This window comes from Colias croceus, chromosome 2 (assembly GCF_905220415.1).
Source record: "Colias croceus chromosome 2, ilColCroc2.1".
Classification (NCBI taxonomy): domain Eukaryota; kingdom Metazoa; phylum Arthropoda; class Insecta; order Lepidoptera; family Pieridae; genus Colias; species Colias croceus.
Genome location: NC_059538.1, coordinates 13,194,744 through 13,216,571, shown reverse-complemented (window position 1 = coordinate 13,216,571; position 21,828 = coordinate 13,194,744). Strand labels below are relative to the sequence as shown.

Here is a 21,828-nt window from a genome sequence, read left to right as displayed (position 1 = left end):
ATTATTTTTTTGAACTGCTAAAAATGCTCTGCCAAGTTCACTAACATTATAATTCTCGTCCTTTTCTGATAGGTTTCATGATTCATCCTACTGTTCTTTTTTTATTTAAATTATTTTTAAAAGCTTCTACCCTGGCTTTTATGATTAATTATTATTTTTGTTAATCTCACTAGAATGCACAAGTCGAAAGGGTGTCACTGAAAATCAGTGGTGTGGCGATATGCCTCCGCGCGCCTCCGTGTCCGGTGTCCTGAGTATGGCATCCTTTTTGGGCCACACTTAATTACTTTTTTAATTACTTTTTATTATTATCCAAGAATTGATTTATAATGTTATATGAAATATTGTTGTGTGTTTCATCATCATAATATTATATTAATATTATGTTCCCACTAATAGGACCCGGGCCTCCAATGAGCTCTTTCTTTTCTTCTCATACATTAATTTTTATTTTTACAGCAGATTCGACTATTAGCTATGCATGAACATGAGCACAGCGCCGCGGCCGCGGCGGGCGGGCGTTGCGGCGGCGCGGGGCGCGGGCGGCGCGGCGGCGCGGGCGCGGCGGCCGGCGCGCGCCGCTCTCACGCCGACGCGATGCGCCGCGCGACACCCGCGCGCAACGCCGCACCGCACCACGCATGGCTGCTACCAAGAACGAGTACCAATTCGGTGAGTACGCTGACCAACCACCCTTTGCTCGCTCCGGATCATTTCATTAATTACTGTTGATTATCTCACAGTATCGTCTAACTTTTACGGCTCGCGAGTGCTTATAGATTTGTTTTAGGTATAAAATGGTTTTTGCACGGTGAGGTCGGGTAGTTTCTCTGTAAATTAAGTGTATAAATTCGATATTAGTTCCGCCTCTTTAAACGCGGCTCCCCGTTGTGAAACTGGATTTTACTAAGATGTTATTCTATTTTTTTCTGGAATTTTCTATAGTTTAATATTGACGACACGAACAAAAGTTAATAATAACATTAGTCGTTAAAAATGTCTCGGCGAACTTTTGCCCCCGTTATCAGCAATGTAAACTGTTCGGAGGCGAGTTAAATCGACCAAACTGTCCCGATAGCGACGAGCTCCGCCACGAGCACACACACACACACACACACACACAAACACACACGCGGAATGCACACATAATATACACATACATAACAAGACCAGGTCTGCACATAATATAAATAAATTATAAATAAGCGCCAATAAAAGCTCGAAAGACTTTCCTAATACGACGTGCGGCCTAATCGCTGCACAGATAACGAACAGCTGATCGCCGATCAAGTTGTTTTGACATAAGTGGGTAACATAACCTCGCCGTAGCAATGTTTTTCTTAATGTTATTTTTAGGGATGTAATGAGGAATGACATGATTTTGCCGATACGATACCGATACCGATATTTGTAGTAATGTATCGGCGATACCGATACCGATACCGATACTGATATCGATGGCTTGGTAGAAAAATAAATAGTGAATTATGCATAAAAAGTTACCAACATTTAACAGAGACTCAACTGTTTATCGTATTCTTTTAAATAAAAATGCCAAATCAAAAAACAACAAAACCATTTATTTTAGTATTATTATTTTACAAAGTCAGTTAAACTTTAAGTAATACACATACAATCAGTACCTAATAAAAGTTTACTATTGCTAGAGTTTTTTCAGAAAATAAAGTGCGCACGCGCGGGCGACCTCCCGCATCGTTCATTGGGCGCGGTTTTTTAATTGCTTGATATCGGTATCGGTTGTTTTATTATCGGCGATACCGATATATCGGCTTGCCGATTATATCGGCCGATATATCGGTATCGGTATCGGTATCGTTACATCCCTAGTTATTTTATTATGGCAGCCATCAGCATTTTTCTATACCTACAGTGTATATATTAATACCGTCGGGAGATTTTCTGTGAAATAAGAACTGAGGTCATAAAACCAGATTATTAGCATTTTAATCCCTTTCCGAAAGATGTTGATTTTGAAGTGAAACTCACAGAACTAGGTATATCGAGTGAAACTTCTTTAGACGCGTTGAGACTTGAGATTAAAATTTCAATGTCGCGTGGCAATACCGTCACGTCATGGAGTAAGGCGACGATTTTGGTATCTTTGAATCTTGCCAAACAAGTTTCACTTCTAACACGTGTGCTCGGCACACACGCTCTTTTTTATAATATTATCATTGAGCACTTACATACTAAATAGAGATACACTTTTAAACATTCTATTAGCACCCACTCTTTCAAGTAACTTTATTATAAACTTTGTAGCCAAGATAACCTTTATTTCTGAATTAAATAGTTAGGTACCTATTGAGCATAACAATAGTGTACATTTGAAAAAATGCACGTTGCTAATTCAAAATGTAAACAATTCAGCAGTATTACTGGCGCTGCCTGTACAGTGTACTGAACAATTAGGTAAATAATGTAAAGAATAAAGATCCTTTAATGAACCCAATTTTACAATTAGATTAATGAACATGTTTGCCATAAATTAGTTTGTTTATCGAGTTGAATTTGTACCAAACTATAAATAATAATAAATAATAATAAATAAATAAATAAATAAATATAAATAAATATTATAGGACATTATTACACAAATCGACCTAGTCCCACAGTAAGCTCAATTAAGGCTTGTGTTGTGGGTACTAGGCGACGATAAATATAATATTTAATAAATACATATATAGATAATACACCCAGACCCAAGAACAAATAATTGAGTTCATCACACAAATATTTGCCCTGACCGGGGATCGAACCCGGGACCGTCGGCTCAGTAGGCAGTTACTTTACCACTGCGCCAACCGCGTCGTCAAACTAAATAAAGCAAAGGGCATGTTAATGTGTCGGTTCGGCTTAAAGGTTGGTTCGACAGTGTTGATAGTCGTAGTCAATTGAAGGCTTTTACTTAATAAAACAAATACAACTAATTCGAATGGTAAGAAATACATATTTCAAAACATGTCATGTGTAAGTGGGAATAGTAAATCGCAATGTATCACGTCCGCGGGCCGCGGCCGCTGACGTGTCGCGGCGCGGGCGCACGGAACTCCATTCTTTGTTCGCTACCAACGGACGAAGCCGTCCCCGCGACCTCCGCACATACTATAGGTTTATTGCCGTCGCGCTATAAAGTGAACATATCGGAACGATGGAAAGTGCAGCTTGCGGTAACGTAAAATGTTTATTTTATTTCTCTCGCTTCTCATTGCGCTGCGGGTCGGGTCGAGCGCGTCCCTTCGGCGGGCCGGGCAGATCAGCAGGCGCCGCAGGCTGCACGGCGAGAGCCGAGAGCGGCCGGCGGCGCGAGTGAGACACGCGGGAGTCGCAGCGCTTTATCATCCCGCGATTAGATAAAGCAAAATCGCTGAAAGTGAGGTGGCGGCAGTAGGCGGCCGCGCGCGCTGCCCGCTCGCCGCACCGAGCGCGCCGCCGCGCCCCTCGCAGCGCGGCCCCGAGCACCCGGGGACGGCCCGGACCTGGCCCGCGGCGTGGCGTGTGCTCGAAGACGATCGGTACGTTTGTCGATTTGGAAATTAACTATTTAGCGAATCTTTTAACTGAAAGTAAAATGTCCGTAGTTAAATATGCCGTGTGAGTATGTAGCTGTGGGTGCAGCGATAAGGCCCCCTCCAGTTCCGCCCGCCGCTGATAACGCGCCACATGCTAATGTGACGCTCGAACCGTTACGAACACACGTCGTGCTCTATGGACACATTACTTCGGGGAAATGTTCACAATTTAACGTTTTACAAGACGACCCAAAACTATTGCATAGCACGGAGCTTGTTCGCATTTACAATTCAAAACTCAAGCTTTGTTATAATGTTACAATGTTACGGCAATATATCGCATTCATATGTTTTTATTATATTACGATAACGTAAAGTCTTCGTACACACTAGGTATATTCACTTTATTATTTTCAATAGATTTATGACCTCTAGGTTTCCAACAACAGCTGTCCAGTTTCCGCGCAAACCGCTTAACAAGCGAATTATTATAGTCGTTAATATAATATTTTCTGTATTTTTTCTAAAAAGGTACTTATATTAATATCTGTATATTGACACGCTTGCCTTTGGAATATGTATATAATCAAGTATATAATATACCTACTAGGTTTCCGCTCGCGGCTTCGCCCGCGCAGTTAAAGAAAAACCCGCATAGTTCCCGTTCCCGTGGGATTTCCGGGATTGCGTCATTTTCCCGGGATAAAAAGTAGCCTATGTCCTTTCTCGGGTATCAAAATATCTCCATACCAAATTTCATGAAAATTGGTTCAGTAGTTTAGGCGTGATTGAGTAACAGACAGACAGACAGAGTTACTTTCGCATTTATAATTTTAAGCATGGATTATGAAAATTGAAAACTGTTCAAATCTGACGTCTAACAAATAGGTAACTACTTTTAAACAATTCAATACAATAAAACATTGCCACTCCAAGGCCAAATTTGCAAAAATCCTTAAAATTTTAAACTAACCTTTCCAATTTCTACTATGTTTCAATTTGATTAGACTAATTTAAAAAACAAATCCATTAGTCGAAGTAACCAGTGAGGTCCTGCAAGTCATTAGGTACCTAGATAGTAGATACAATGTCACGTAATTCACTACGTTACCTGAAGCTTAAGATCAATAATTATTATTTCTTCTTTCGAAATTAAAAAGTATTATCTATTTATGTCGAATCAAAACCATCCTAAGTAGATCCTCCATGAGTCGAAAACTCTATAGGTAGATATACCTAACCTAATTTTTTGGCATCTCCTTTCATACTAACTCGTATACATATTACTATCAAGAAGCTTATATCTAATACACTGGAGATTGCACTATGACCAATAACTTGTAACAAGAAAATATGATCTAGAATGACGTCAGTCATGTTTTTTGTCTCTTTCTGTTGAGTGACCACGCTGGTTTGTAAATTCAGGATTTTTCAAAATAGAACAAACTAAAAATCATGGTCTATAAATAATAACGACAAAGGTATATTTTTAACAGTATTTATATTATAATATTATGGTCATACTTTATAGGTACATACAATTTTAATTGGTATAGAATGGTAGTTTTAAACAACTTTTGGCTACAAAGCTTGGATATGAACCGATATATAGCATTAACATCCTTTGTAAATAGAGGAAAGTTGTGATTTGCATTAGATGCTGTTTACCAAATTGTAAGCTACTCAGATCTTCTTTTGAAACGCGTTGCTTCGACTGGTTAATTTCAAGCCAAAATCATCAAAGAAAAACTGTTTAGCGGCCTTGCACAAATTTCAGCTAACTTTACAAAGTTTATTTTTCAAAAGGTATTTTTTTCTGGGTCATAATCCTCAGTAACCTTGATGGGCACATATATTTCTTTTTATTTTACTTTTTGGAAAGCTGAAATACGTAAAACAAAAAAATATAAGGTAAGTTAAAAAAGTATAAATTTCAATGTAAAAACGAACAATCTTATAACTACATGTGAGTGCAATACCGATGTCGTGTGTTGTTTCATTACTAGTAACAATCTTTAAAATGGTGTTCTAAATTTTCATCATAATATTGTTATTACAATATATTCTCCTCGCTAACCATAAAAACTCGTCATCATGGTTACCTTACTTGTTAAATTTGTTTATTGAAAACTTGTTGAAAAATGATAAAGTATTGGGGAAATAACAAATTTAACATGACTGCTTACTAAAATGATGCTAAATTAGACAATTTTTGCCATTGAAATGATTCTAAACAGGTAAATGCAGGAGTATTGAGGAATATTGTAAATAACGTAAATATACACTTGCCTGTGAAATTCTATGCCAGAATTCGGTGTCCAAACGCTTCTGCAATTTTGCACAATACAATGCATTCTTTATATTCGGAAAATATTCATTAAATAAGCAACAATATTAACTCAAATATTCGAAGCGACGCAATTTTTTTGACACACATGCCATATTGACAAAGTGAGAGTTGCTACAATTTTATTATGGTGACTACCCATAATCAGGGAGTATCGCTTTTTAATAATTGGTTCAGATACTTATTTTATTTAGCATAAATAATAATTGTCTCATCCAACAATGCTTCTGAATGACGTTTTTGGCAATTTATCAACAAACTCATGTACAAAAACAAACCTTTTGCACAGAATATTACAGCATACATAGTAGCCTTGGGAAAACTTCGTATTAACAGTGGCAATACCAAGTTAGGTGTGAAAGTGATAAAAAACATGAACTGGGCAATATTTTCTTGTTACACGTCAATGTTCATACCGAAATCTCCAGTGTATTAGATATAAGCTTCTTGATTACTATACATAATATATGTAGGGTCTTTTATTAAGCCTGGGTCGATGTTTGCGGCCTGTGGTGGCCACCTTCTGCAGTGAGTGACATGCATCTATCAAAAATATATTTTGTTGTTCAGCCAAAAAAGTAACACGAATGAACAACAGCGAGCAAAAATAATAAAATTTTATGATCAAAATAAGTGTAGTTCTTTTAAGTCAATTTCACAGAAGAATAATAAAATTGGTGAGATCTGATTGAATTGAATTTAGGTACATTTACAAAATCAGTCAATTGTGGATTACATCTTGATACCTGCAGCTTAAAGAAATCCTACAAGAAAAAGTCTAGCAGGTTAATAATCGCCACTTTGAAGTCTATGAAAGCGTAAGTTCAAGCACGGAACACTAGGCACGGAAAGAGATCACCTGCCTCAGGTTCTGGTATGCACTTTCATGGACTGCGGCGATATTCTCCGCCGTTATTGCATTGCTTGAACGTTTAGGTGTTGGCTGACTCTATGCAGGTCCCAATCAATCGTACATGTGAGATTCTCTCGTCTATCTGACCTTCTGACTGAATTTTATTGCAGTGGAGTTCAGATCTATTTAACTAATATTGTTTACGTGTCGTGTTGTCAAATAAGATTCAATAATCTATACTAATATTATAAAGCTGAAGAGTTTGTTTGTTTGAACGCGCTAATCTCGGGAACTACTGGTCCGATTTGAAAAATTCTTTCGCTGTATAGCCCATTTATCGAGGAAGGTTATAGGCTATGTATCATCACGCTACGACCAACAGGAATGGCGGGGGTGAAACCGCGCGGAGCAGATATTATGTAGTTATAAATAATTAGCTGTGCCGAGTGGTTTCACTCCTGGGCTAAATCAAGTTTTTCTATTGTTCATGTGCTATTTTGATGTTAAGGCCATATTACTATAAACTGTAAAGTTCAAACCCGTTCGGTGGTTTCCTCGTCAAGTTAAAGGAGAATGGCGAAACTGGGCCTAACTGTTACAGAAATCATAATATATTTAAAATTCATTATGTTATTTTTAGTAATTCTTGGTAAAATATTTACTTCTGATTCTATGGGAAAACAAATCTTTGATATAAAAGATAATGTGTTCACTACCGGCATTGTTATTTAGATTTCTATGACTACCGGTCTTATCAAGCAGAGATTGTCAGTGTTGTCAGGAGTAAAAAAGTCGAATATATCGATTAATACGAATGAATGACTATATTTTATTTTTAATTTTATTGAATTCAAATGCTTTATAAATCAGAAGCAAAACTTAACTTATTTTTAACACATATCTTAATTTATTTAGATCATTCTCTAAAATAAAAACATGTTTTACTTAATCAATAATAATTATAACATTTTTATTTAGGTAGCTGGCCATTAATAAAATGTCAAATTATTAATCATAATTGTGTCAGTGATGAGTGATTTGTTTATGTTTGTTGTTTGACATTTGAGTGAAGTTTTCGGCTTCTTCTCCCATTACGATACGCATAGGCGATTCAAGTATCATGCAAGTCTCGGAGACTAGTCGCCGCGGAGTATCTCACATACATTTTTATGTAGGCTCGCACACTACGCTACTGGTATCCTACACGTCTGCGACTAGTATAGCACTACTCACCGTGTCGGTCGCTTTTGCATCGGGTCTCGACTCTCGCGCGTATCTCTTCGTTAGAAAGATAAAAATATCTAATCATCATGTTGTAGTTCTCGTTCGGCTACAAAAACTCTACAATAATTTATGTTTCTTTCAATATATGGATGAATCCAGTACTTCTTAGTTCTTACTCTTACGTTGGCGTCTTCTATTTCTATAAAAAAGAAAAACTGCAAGAGCTTCTTCGTCACTGGAATTGCTGATTGCTCGACATAACGACGTAACTGTTGTTGCAATAAATAAATGAATTATTATTATTTATTATTATAACGTCGGTCCACAAAAACGAGGCACAATAATGATGAATTTAGTCATTTTTCAGTCGCATAATATGCGAGCATCTGGTAGCCAGCAAATATCTAAGTAGTATTCTACGCGAGTATCGTATTCTAGAAGTATCGTACCTAATGGCAGAAGGGCCTTAGTAACGTTACATTCAAAATTGATCTTAATCAATATCCCAATATCTCTGCTATCCCATAGAAAAGATCTATAATTATTATATTCATAGAGTCTGTATATTTTTATCTATTTAATCACCCATAAATCATCAGTGTAACGATCAGGCCCAGAGTCCTATGGGAGTTTGCCATTCTCCTTTCCGTAAATTCTTACAAACCTTCGCATTTATAATATTAGTAGGATAATATTTTGTCGGATTAACAGATCTGCTTTAAAAAACTTTCAACTTTGAGATTAATTCTAAAAACGCATGTCTGGCTATTTTTAGAAATATGTTACGAGATGATTAGGAATACCTAATATGAAGAGCCATACACAATTAGTCATTTTCATCATCATTGTTTTTTAGGATTTTTATGACATTAATTAATTATAATTATCTACCTATTTGATGAAAGTAACTAGAAAGTCTCTTATAATTCAGTTTCACACTATCATATAAATACATACAGACATTTTGATGCATGAAATTGTTTGGGTATTTTTATGTAAAACCTTATGTAAGTTCCTCTGTGTCCACCCTCACAAACTTTCACATTTATAATAGGTATTAGTAGGATTGGATTTTGATTTCTGCTCAATATGATTAGATAGGTAGGTACCAAATAGGTACCAATTGACCAATAAATGGAAAAATAATTCTTACTTCAAAATGTTGAAAGTTTTATGTTGACGTGTGCTTTTATTATTTTTTGTTTCGTCTAGGTGCTTTAATTAAGTTGCAGAGTTATGAATGAAGGGTTTGCGTCTTACTTTTCAGTACCTAGGACTAGCTAAATTGCGTTTAAATTACCCTGAATTGAAAATTCGATGCGAATATTATGTAGTCGGGATCCTACAGGCACTTTTTGTTTCGGCAAGCGCGCTTTACGCGACACGTTAGGAAAAAGACTTCAATCGTGGTTATGACGATTATAATATTTTCCAAGTTTTCTAGTAGTGCTCCTTTGCTCGGTTCGCGTCGCGGCGCGGCGGTGCGGGGCCGGGAGCGGGCGGTGGGGGGGGGGGGGAGCTGCGATAACAGCTCGCCCGGAGCGCCCGCGCTGACCCGGCCCCGCTCGCCGTGCACGGCGCACCCCGCGCCCCGCACCGCCGCACCCCGCACCGCCGTGCCAACCTGCGTCAGGCCGCAGCCGTATTGAATTTGTGGTTTACTGTGCCAAGCCAATGAAACTGAAAAGCGGAAAAACTCTCCTAAACTAAATAATAATATATATAAAGAAAAATAAAGCCTTTGAAGTGATATTGTGTTCCAGCTATATTATGTATAAAATTATGTAGTTAGTGAATACGGAACGTGCGCCCGCGCAGGCCGCCGCGCGCCGCTCGCACGCCGCAACAACGATTCGCTGAAAATACGTGCTCACCAGTCGCTACATTCTACTTGCTATTACAAAGAAACAAGATTGTTCTAGAAAATCAAAAATACTTATAAAAAAATATTTCAATGACGAATAGTTCCACACAAACGCTAATTCTCTAGGTACATATTTCTTAAAAATTATGGGATTAACGCGTTAATTTGTTTCCATAGCGTGTCAGTCGACCGACGCGACGCTACGCACGCGCAAGCGCTCGACCGACGGTCCTCGTACGCGGCAGTGCGTAGCAAACTAGCAAAATACGCATGCGTATGGTCGGTCTAGCACTGTTCGGTTTATGAATTTCCATACTTATTTTATACAATTATGGAATAAGTGGTAGGTGAGAGATTATCTTTTTTCCTCAGGATGGAATCTTTGGAAATGGAAGATGTGTAATAAAAAATACTATAATGTATGCTATAAATGCATTCTAGGTAATTTAAATGTTCTTTATTTACAAGAATGTACCTACCTAATTAAAATTATAAATTTTATCATTATTCATTTATTAAAAAATAAATAGCAGGGGGTGTTACTGGATCGATACCAAACCCAAATATGTGATTAAAAAAATTTTTGTCTGTCTGTCTGTCTGTCTGTCTGTCTGTCTGTATGTGAAGGCATCACGTGAAAACTAGCGGTTCGATTTCGATGAAACTTGGTATAATTATACCTTATTATCCTGGGCGTAAAATAGGATACTTTTTATCCTGGAAAAATACGTAGAAAAAAAATAATCTTCATTTTTCAGTTTTATCCATAGACGTTGTTCCGTAGAACCGCGAACACACGTTGCGTATTATTATAGGCCTAGCCGTATTTGGGAATTGGGTCCAATAGATATTTATAAGATGTTATTGTCAGAGGTATTCAAAATGGATAAATAAACCATCCACGCGAAGACGGACATCCGCGCGGACGGAGTCGCGGGCGGAAGCTAGTATATATTATTTCTATATCACTTCTATATAATATCATTGTCCATGGACGCGAAAATCTGTCCTCACCGACAGAATGCGAGCGGACGCTATGCGATGCGAAACTCACGCGAAACTTCACTAGCGAAACTTATGCGTCTGTGTAATGGCCATTTCGCAGTTCCTTGCGAAACAATACTGACAAGGACGCAACTATTTCATCTATCTATGTGCTAGAGTGAGACATATCATATGCGAAAACCTTCCATACTACTGACAGATTTTTCGTTTTTTCGCTGCCGCTCGCGAATGCGTCGGTGTACCAAAAAGGCGTAGTACACAGCAATGTTTTCGCAACTGTTTCGCAATGCGTCTGTGTAATGGCCATTTCGCAGTTCCTTGCGAAACTTTATGACAAGGACGCAACTATTTCATCTATCTATGTGCTAGAGTGAGACATATCATATGCGAAATCCTGCCATAGTACTGACAGATTTTTCGATGTTTCGCTGCCGCACGCGAACGCGTCGGTGTACTAAAGGCGTTATCTGCCAGCTTCGGCTGATAGGTACTGTGTATTAGATGCCGTTACTGATTTCAGCACTCGGTTCGAACGGGGAACTGAACTATTTTCTTTTGAAAAATTTCAGAGCTACCTAATTATTTCCATTACTAGGTATCTATTATTTTCGCCGCCTCAATAGAGAGTAGGTAACCTATCACTGTGTCTATTACCTACCTATTGTTATATCTTTTTATACCTAGGTCGTGAATTGTGTCATAAAACCAAAACTATGTCGTACTATTTTCTAGGGTTTGATGTTGTAGATAGTTTCTATGTCGTACTGACAAAATAGTATGTGGAATTAAAGCGTAGTACAAGGCGAGTGTTGTTGTGACGGTGTGGCGCGCGAGGTGCGGGGCGCGGGGTGAGGCGCACGGAGTGCGGGGTGCGGTGCGCGGGGCGGGGGTCGCCTCGCTGATAAGGCGCGACCTCCGGCCTCGGCCTGCGCTTCAAAATATTAATATCTTATTTATTTAACCGATCTACATCGACACTCCCCGCCCCCGCTCTCCGCTCCGCCGCTACCCGCAAACCGCTCCAAAACTATTCGTTTGCATAATAAATGATATTTATATTATACTTCAGAGGCTACAAGTAATCTCCTCAAGCAATAAATTGAAGCTTGTCAAAATAGGCAATTAATTTGAACGAAACATCGCGGTTCCCGAGAACCGGCCCTGACGCGGACACAGGCCGGGCATTCGGCTGTGTTCTGTCATTCATAAAAAGATATACTTAGATTATAGCCTATGTAACTTCCTAATACATAATGTAGTTTTCTGAAAGTACCTAGATAGATGCAGAATCTAGATAAGTGAAAAATCATAACCAACAATTATTGGTTCAGTTTTTTTGAGTTACCTACTTAATACAAACATACAAAAAAAAACAAAAAAGAGCATGTGTGCTGAGTAGTTTTCAAATGATCAAATTTCAATTTTTGTCTAAACTTTAAAGAGACATAGGTAGACCGTCCCTAATTTTTCGTGATCAGCAAGTTTGGGTCGGAACTTGGTTGTAAAATCTTAGCGGCTTGCATTCAAATGAAATCGAATATTTGCATAATGTGTGTAAGTACTAAGTACAAAGATAACAAAATTACATTATAGTTCGAATCAAAAGTGTTGATGTTTAGAACGTGACACGGATCGTCATGGGTCGAGATGGTGTCGCTACGGTAGGTACAGTTCGCAGGCATCCGGTTTTCCTCGACCTTTCCATTGCAGAATCTCATAACATTCATTGGCCAATCTAGCTTATATAATAACAAGGCACTGTTATTTAGTATTCTATCATTCCTTGCTCGCATACCACAACCTGGGAGAGTTCACATTGATCCAAACTTTATACTTCTCGATAAGATTAAAAATATTTAGATTCAAATTGAAAAAATTGATGGTATTAATTTATTTGTCTAATACCTAATTAATTTATTACTACATCAGCTTAAGCAAGTTGGAATAATTAAGAATCGCCTGACTTGTTTTGTAAACTAAATTTTATTCAAACTAATTAGTATTGTTAAGTAATAATAATAAATCGATAATTTATTCACAAAATAATAATTCTCTTTTACCGTTAACTAGCTGGAATTAGACAAACAATTTAAAACATATTTAACTGGCATTGTCGACCGCAAACAATCCTACCTTCTCGTTTATTTATGTTTTCTATTTTTACGAATATAAAAACTAACGAATTTATATTCATGCATAATGCTGATACAACATACGAAGAGAAAATTGATAAGTTTCCTAAATAAAGCATTCAGATGTTGATCAGTTCGTCAATGCAATGTTTGGTATCACGTCGGGGTCACCAATGTTGGGGGCTTGTTATGTGCGGGTGTAATAAAAGATGATTAACTACGCAAAAGGTTATATTTCGTTAACTACATATATTTATCCGTATGTAATTAATATTCGACCTAATGCGACCCACCCGCGTCCCGACAAGCCCGTAACTGTCCGTGCATAGCGCACGAACTGTTTATATATGAGTTACCGTGTGAACTTTCTTTGGGCTAACTCATAAATTGGCTTGTCGTCGCTACACTAGGAAATCATTTAGCAATGTGTGGAACAGGTTAAAATGCCAACTAAAAAGAGAATGTTCTCATGAAGTCTGCATCAGATGCGGTCAGATAAGGGTGCTTCACTTCCGACTTATGATTCATCGCGTCTCTTTGAGAGGGTGCTGACTGCTGAGCTATTAGTCACGGTAGATGCTTTGCAAAATTCGAATACCTAGTTGAGCCTTGTTTAGAAACATTGTTTTCGTCAAGTCTATGGAAATTTCTAAACCGGGTGTTACACGGCGTTCGCGCAATTAGCTAATGATCAAAAATACCTATTATGAATAGGTACCTTGTAGTCGAATATTTTTAATTTGAAGACATTTTTTCCAAAAAGAGTTACTCACAAGTTAATGACTATTATGCGGATTTTATTGAAGGCATTGTTTTATAAGGACCTACCTACCTATACGCCGCCTTTTTATTAGACGCCTTTTAATTTCATTCATTAGGAATTGCTTAATAAAAACACTTTTGTCTACATATTGTTGATATAAAAAGTATTTCAATAATTTGAGTGTAGGTATCGTAACTTCATACAACTAGGTACATTTCATCCAAATTTCAGCAGTGTCAAAAAACCTTCTTCAGAATACTGTTTGATTTACGTATCTGTACCTAAACGTGATAAATTTAATTTATTTCGTTAATTGTAAATTGAAATTCGAGCGAGTTTAACGAATTAGCCTCTAGCGCCGCGGATAGCTGGCGGCGGGCGGCGGGCAGCGGGCGGCGGGCGGCGGGCGGAACCTTGTTTACACTCATTCATTATAATCATGTTTGTCTTTGCTAAGTCATAACATATACCTACGGCCTATTAGGTAAATACTAAATATTTATAGATTTTTTTATAAAACTGAAATTTGTATTTCTGCGTGAATTGTAGCAATAACCAAAGCGTTTTACCTATTTAGTACTAGCTTACCGCCCGCGGCTTCGCCCGCTTTGTCTAAAACCTAATAAATTATATAGGTTCTTCCTTCCCTATAACTTTTATGGTCACTTTTGGACACGTCGTCCCGTTTGGTATATTGGATTGTATTTAGGTATAATCGAATTAATTGTTATTATCCAAACCGGGCATTAAGGTCGATATAGGATATAAATTAATAATCCTTAATGAGGATATTTTTCACATAGGTAGCTATCGATTTAAGAATGTATAATGCGCGTTTTTCGAAGAATGTAGTAATCCGTAACCCTGGGAAGTAGCCGCAGCTGGTGTTACTAAGCCGCGTGTGACGTCACCGCGCCGGCCGCGCCACCGAGCGTGCGGGCCCGCGCGCCCGCTAGCGACTCGGCCACAGCCCGGCCCACACCGCTCCGCACTCAGCCGCCCGCGCCGGACCATAGTACAGCCCAAAGATCTTGAATGAAGCAAAATTTAAAATCTTTGGTACCTACAGCCTAGGATATTTTAATAATTGCCTGTGAATGCTGGTGTCCCACAAGGTTGCGTTCTGTCTCCCACTCTGTTCCTTCTGCATATCAATGATATGCTGCGCAACAGCAGCATTCATTGCTATGCAGACGACAGCACTGGTGATGCAGTTTACACCGGCCAATGCAATGTCTCTCGGGATCGCGTCATTGAGTACCGGAACAACCTCGTGTCTGAAATTGAGGCTTCTTTAGATGAAGCATTCAAAGGAGAGCTGTACGACTCGTTGGCGAACCGAGTCTCACCGATCGGCTTGATACTCTGGCGTTGCGAAGAGATATCGCTTCCTTATGCGTTCTCTACCGCATTTACTATGGGGAGTGCTCTGAGGAATTGTTTGGAACATTACCCACCGCTGAGTTCCATTACCGCACAGCCCGCCATAAACAGAAATACCACCCTCACCACCTTGACTGCTGGCGGTCGACAACTGTGCGCTTTAAACGGAGCTTCTTTCCGCGCACAACAGTCTTATGGAACCAGCTTCCTAGTACGGTATTCCCGAATGGTTACAATCTGGGGACCTTTAAGAAGAGAGCGTATTCTTTCTTAAAAGGCCGGCAACACACTCCCAATGTCCCTGGCGTTGTGGATGCTTATGGGCGACGCTGAACGCTTACCATCAGGCGTCGCGTCTGCTCTGTTGCCTCCTCTCTCATAAAAAAAAATAATAATAATAATTATAGTATCATCAGCCTGTAATCTGTATCCAGCCAGTATCGCTGTCGAATCACGATCACCTTTAGGTACGTGTGCTCAGTGCTACACAAATATATTTTTCACCAATAGATGAATGATTGGATGGATACAAGAAAGTCAAGAATATCGATGTTCAAGCATTCATAATTTCATAAGCACCTAATAATGAATAATTAGATCTATTCGAGTTGCCTGAATGGATTAGGAGTAAGGTGAAAATGATATGGTAATTACTTTTGAATCAAAAAGTTTAACAAGATTGTCGTATTTTCAGTCTATCTGCTATCATGCAGTTTGTTAGGTACAGCTTATTTTCTTAAATTTATTGTTTTCGCAAAACTTTGCCTGTATTTCTTTTCGCCGCTAAACAACGAGCAAAGGTTATTTATTGAAGGGTATCATTTAAGCTATCACCAATTTAATTAGTTTTGTGTTTCTTAAATAATAGGTTTTGTCCTCAAAATAGTAGATCTGTCACCAAAATGTAGTCACCAAACAATGCAAAATCAGTTCCACAATAAATCACCTAAAATCCTGAGATATAAGGTCTAGTACCATATAAATGTTTTTGTATGTATTATAATAGGTGTGTCCTAATAAGTATTTAAGCAAAATAATTTAAAGAGATCACCAATAAATCATATTATGTTACTAAAAGTTAAAATAATCAATATTTATTCTTAAAAATAATAACCACTGAATAATCAGCTCTGGTTTAATAGCTGACAAATGGTTAGCATAATTGTATATAAAACACTTAATTAAAGTTAAAATAATCAATATTTATTGTTAAAAAACAATAATCACTGAATAATCAGCGCTGGCTTGGATTTCGAAGGGCGCCCCCTTTTTCTTTTCTGGCCGATAAGCACATTTTTTGCTTCTGGTGGGGGGTTGGCCGGCTTTAAGCGTATGGCTAATCCGTTAATATGTTTGCACATGTCAATTTTTAAAGCGCGCCAATTTGTCTCCGCCTCTTTGATTATTTTTTCATTAAAATTATAAATTGATGCATTAAATTGATAACGAATACTATTAATTTATTATCTGAACGAAATAAAATGTTACTACTGTATAGGTGACAAAATATCAAATAAAAAGGAATCGCAGTTAGGGATCGATAATCGATTTATTTGATGACAGATCTACCATTCTGAGCACAGAGCTATTATTTAAGTAAAACTGTTATTATAAGAACGAAGTTTATATTCATGTAATGCAATATAATTTTATTGGTTATCGATCTCTTATTTTACACATATATTAACATTAATTTGATAATTCATACCTGGGAACAATTTTTGTTTATCTGAGAACGAAAATATTTCGTGGTGATAGATCTATTTATTAGGTGATACAACTTGATGACAAAAATAAATTTTGGTGATAGAAAATATAGTTCCCTTTATTGAAATTAGCGCAGGGCATAGTTTAGCAGAATGCGGAAGCGCGGCGTTCCCACGACCTTCCGCGAACACCTCGCCAGCCGGCCAGCCGCGGCGCGCGCGCTCTATACTGCCCGCCGCCCGCGACTTTCACTGGTACGGTTGTACCTGTAGCACAGCTATAGGTACTCTCATTGTTACCTAATACCGCGTTACGTTAATTGTTATTCGGAAATAATTAACTTTCGTTTTGATGCCTAGGTATTGCCACTTATTCGGAACGCGTCAGATCTCTCATATTTCTCAGTCTCATAAATTTTTCTTGACGTGATCAAATTTTGTATAGGTACCTACCTACCTACTTCGGTAATAACTTTTTCAACAAAAAAAATATTTTATTTTTAGGTATATTTTTTTTAAAAAGGAAAAAAATAATGCGTGTTTGTTTATGTTGGTTGTGCAGCGAGCATTGAGCCCCGCTTTGTCAGACTAATGAGCCCTGGGAGTGCTGGCAGGACTATTGTTGTTTTTGACCTCATTCTTAATGGATTTCCAAAAATTTCCTTAATCTTATCATATTAATATTATGTTCGTGCGAATTAGCGGTGTTGAGTAAAAATATTTAGGTAAGTACTCATATCACTTAGATATACCTAGTCTATAGAGAAGTTAGTACATAATTATTATTTAGGTATTATGATTAGTGTTATTGATCAATATCTGGAACATAATAAATATTGAGATAAAAAACATAACTATCTAGATACTAGATACCTTAATAGTTAATCACAGATTACCTAATGCTACATGTATATAGGTACTAATATTATAAAGTAAATTTCTAAACAAATAGGTAGGTACATAGGTACCTACCTAGTCTATGTTTCATAAGCGTGTAGGTATTTTCCTTCTGTCCATCATAATATAATATTATGTATTATTATAATTAGCAAGTTTTGTGGTTGACACAAACATACATTTTGTAAATTCCACATTACTAAAATGTACCTATTATGCATTAATTAATAGGTAGGTATTTAAGATTTTCTGCATTGGCTTGCATATTATATTAACTACTTATATTAAATGATCCTATACCTACTTCCCATTTAAAAATTAAAAATATTATAAAATGTAATAATAGGTATTATTTACCTACCCTTTTTCAAATATCCTTAAAATGCTGTCAAAATGTTGCTATTCTTTGCAATTAATGTACCTAAGTAGTTTTGTGGTTTTTGTTACAATCGTTGGATAAAGAAGTTGTAAGATATCTGCTGGGCGTCGATTGTTTGTGATAACAATTAGTTTGTTTTCGTTTTGCCAATGTGTGTTTGCTTACAACGAGCTTAGCGAAGGCGCAGGCGCAGGCCCAGCGTGAGGTTACCCCTTTGTGCGGCACATGTGTCGCGCGGATTAGCGCGGGGCGCGGGCTGGCAGCGCGCTGGCCGGGCTGCGGGGCCGGGCCGCTCGCAGCGGGGCGCGCTGTCACAACATCGCGCGGATACTCGGAAGCGCAAAAAAAGCGATTTACAGCGCCCTTAACGCTAACGTGATAAAATTTATTGGTTCCCGGGAGACGGAGCGGCGACCTCGTGATTTGTGGCCGACGCGGACGGTTTATGTTTCACAGAAATGTTATTGATTTTTACACATTCGATGACATAATTATTTGATGTTATTTATTGACTTTTTTCAACGAAAAAAAAAGCATTTTTATCAGTCAGACAAGGCAGCGTGCGTGTGTTGTTAGATTTAACTGAGTGATATTTAGGCTTCTATTTACTCATATTATGAGGAATTGTTGCGACTTGCGACCAAAAAATCTTCTCTTCAAACTCGATTTGTGTATAAAAATGAACGATTTTAAAATGTAATGAAAAATAAACGAGGAAGTTACAATTTTTGAAGTGAAAACTTCTTTAGCGGCGTTGGGTATAAAATCTTAAACTCGCGTCAGGACACGTGGCCTGATCGAAAAAGCGTAAGACGGACTTTTTTTTTTTAGCTCTCATATTCCATGCGTAAGACGGATACCATTCCAAAATCCAAAATATCAAACATGCTGAACGTTAATAATCAAGTTTTCACTTCTGCCGGCACTCCCGGAGTGCAACCCGTCTTTTTTTGTCATAGATAGATAGGTATTTCGTTTCACATTGACGGTTTTGTATTTAAAAAACGTGATTCCTCGTTTTTCCTAATGGCTTATTAGATTTACGCAGAAAAAGTGCAGCCCAAAATAAAAATTCATCAACATTTGTGACAATTGTAACTAAGTACTAACTGAGTCGGTAAATGTGACCTGTTTATTATATTGCTGTACCTATGCAGACATGCAGTGTCAGGTTTTGGTCGTCTACCAATTGGTCCCAGCACTTGGGTCGCGGCGTCGCGTGATCGTGTCGGATCCGTATCGTAGGTCGCGAGATGCTGATAGCGAGCACGTGCGCGCGCTTATCTCGTCTCCACTGCTGAGCACTGCACACCTACACGCAGCGCTATCAGCTGATCAACCCTACACTAACACCTTACACGCTGGCCTGGCTTTCATTCAACACTACCTATTTGTTTAATGACATTTTCGCCTTATCTTAACACATGCAACAAGATTAGCGTAATTATAGGTACTTTTATTCACCTATGCATTATTTTATAATTCCGTAAGCCGCGTCCAATAGTTTGTTTGCAACTTTAAACTTTAATTGTTTATCAGTTATCACATAGACACAAATCTATCACATATCTATTGTAATAAATAGCAACCCTTACAAATAATACAATATGAGGAGGTCGCTATGAGTCGTTCAACTCGAGTCGCCGTCCCGATCCCTCCCACCGCGGGTTCCCGGGGGCGCCGGGGCGGGGCCTGTGAGGGGATGCGCGAGGCGTGTGCCGGCGCAGCTGCGGGCAGCGCAGCGGGACCGCACTCAGTTGTCACCGTGACACCGAGCGGGACAGACGTACGGTCCGCTACAAGCGTGTTTATTGTTGTAGTGTTTGTGATTATGTTGCACGAAGCGTGGCTCGCCTGCCACCGCGCAGAACACTTCGAATTGGAACAACTCATAGCTGAAGTCAATAATAACTACGTCAAAGGTTAGTTATAGGCACTATTCCGCCCCATGCTTGTAGGCGATAACGTAACATCGATTGATTATCAGTACCAGTCGATTGTGTACCGAGTGGTGTTCTATTGTTGATGTTTTGATGGGATTTAATTTACCTACCATAAGTTGTTATTATATGTACAAATAATCTGGTGTTCATACAATGATATGCGTAGTACGTCACAGACTGCGCCTAGCATATTCATAGTGTGACCGCCAGCTCCCTGTGGTGTGCGGCGCGCCTGTGTGCGCGGCGCGCGCCAATGGCTGAGCGCAGTGTCTGCCGCAGAGGGCGAGGAGTGCGGCGCGGGCGCGGCGAGCGGGGTGAGCCCGCCCCCCCTGCAGTTCGGCTACGCCCCCGGCGCGCTGTCGCCGCAGCGCTACGAGGAGCTGCGGCCCGCGCCAGTCCCGCGCGAGATGCAGACCTACGCGCACCTGGAGGAGGCGCTGCTGGGGGCGGAGGGCTACCGCCGCAGCCCCGAGCCGTCGCCGCCGCAGCGCCGCGACGAGTACCGCGTACACTACGACACCTACTCGCCCACGCCGCCGCCGCCCTACCAGCACGAGCACCACCATGTCGACAGGTGACTTGCTTTTTTTTATTCACTTCCACTGAAACGCTCTAAACGTCACTGAAAAACCTTATAATTTGGCCCGAATATCGATACCGTAATCCAATCGATTCATTTAAAATTACTTTCGAGAGGGTGTTTAGGTAATGATGTTGTTTGTTTACATTATAAGTACTGGTATAAATGCAATTAAATTCAAAAAAATATATAATATACATATATTGATTATTATGGACATGACAAATGAACTACCATAACAATGCCACCTTAAATACAATGTCCAATGAATAGATACCTACCTAATTGTCATTCATCTTTATATAGGTAGGTACCTATAGTCCTTTCCACCTAAGATGATTTCTGTGACACATCGATTTTTGACACGTGTAGAGATGTCTTTACTGAAATCATATCAATTGTTTCCGATAATCGATAATATTTTATATGGAAATGAAATCGATTTGAATAAAGTACCAAAATTGGTTTTTTCGGCATTTCGCCAACAATTAACTAAGGAAACTTAGCAAACAACAGCAACAAAAAGTCAACAATAACAATAACAGAATACCACGTAAAGAATCAATATAAAAATGCAACTTGTATACAAGGCTGATGCACTCGTACAGACGATTGACTCGATTGACAAACGATCACAAGATAGGCGCCGATGATATGATTTTCCAACTCTATGATTTTTCAACGATCCATTTCATGTACACGAATTGCGTAGGTGTTATATTTTTGTGTTATTTTATTTTTTATTATATTAAACTAAACAATACTGTTTTTGATTTAAACATAAAATACGTAATTCGGAACACGATGAAGTGTCACAGGAATCATCATAGGTGAAAAGGACTATAATTCTAATAAAATAATACCTAGACACAAAAATCATAAAGACAAACAAAGAAAAGAAAGCACTCGCATATATATACCTACCTAGGTATCTAGATAATTAAATAAATGTAAATGTTACCGGAAATGTATGAAATCAAGGAATTGTATACAATTCCTAGGAAATGTGTACAATTCCGATACCATTTAGGAAATGTATAAAATATTGTTTAAAAAACTATTTAATGCATGCATATCCGGAGGCCCACATCCCTTCCCATCCCCTACCCATCCTCTCCTTCCCTATCCTCATTCCCTCCCATCCTCGCCCCTTCTACCTAACTCCTTCAAAATCCCTTTGAGGACAGCGACAGATCCACTTCCCAGTGGAGTGGATGCT

At 38.6% G+C, this 21,828-nt stretch overlaps 1 protein-coding gene across 7 annotated transcripts in view; it reads left to right on the top strand.

Annotated features, from left to right (window-relative positions):
* Positions 1-601: 601 nt before the first annotated feature.
* The window catches only part of LOC123698594 (transcription factor GATA-4-like), a 43,598-nt gene continuing 22,371 nt past the window's right edge, over positions 602-21,828 (top strand). For 5 of the 7 annotated variants that reach the window (XM_045645321.1, XM_045645311.1, XM_045645328.1 and 2 more), the window contains exons 1-2: positions 18,957-20,008; positions 20,309-20,603. In XM_045645321.1, coding sequence (XP_045501277.1) covers positions 19,708-20,008; positions 20,309-20,603 — 596 coding nt within the window. In that variant the 5' untranslated portion in view covers positions 18,957-19,707. Of the gene's footprint in view, positions 673-3,088; positions 3,192-18,956; positions 20,009-20,308; positions 20,604-21,828 lie in introns of those variants that run through there. The other 2 variants (XM_045645345.1, XM_045645353.1) reach the window with 2 other exon arrangements.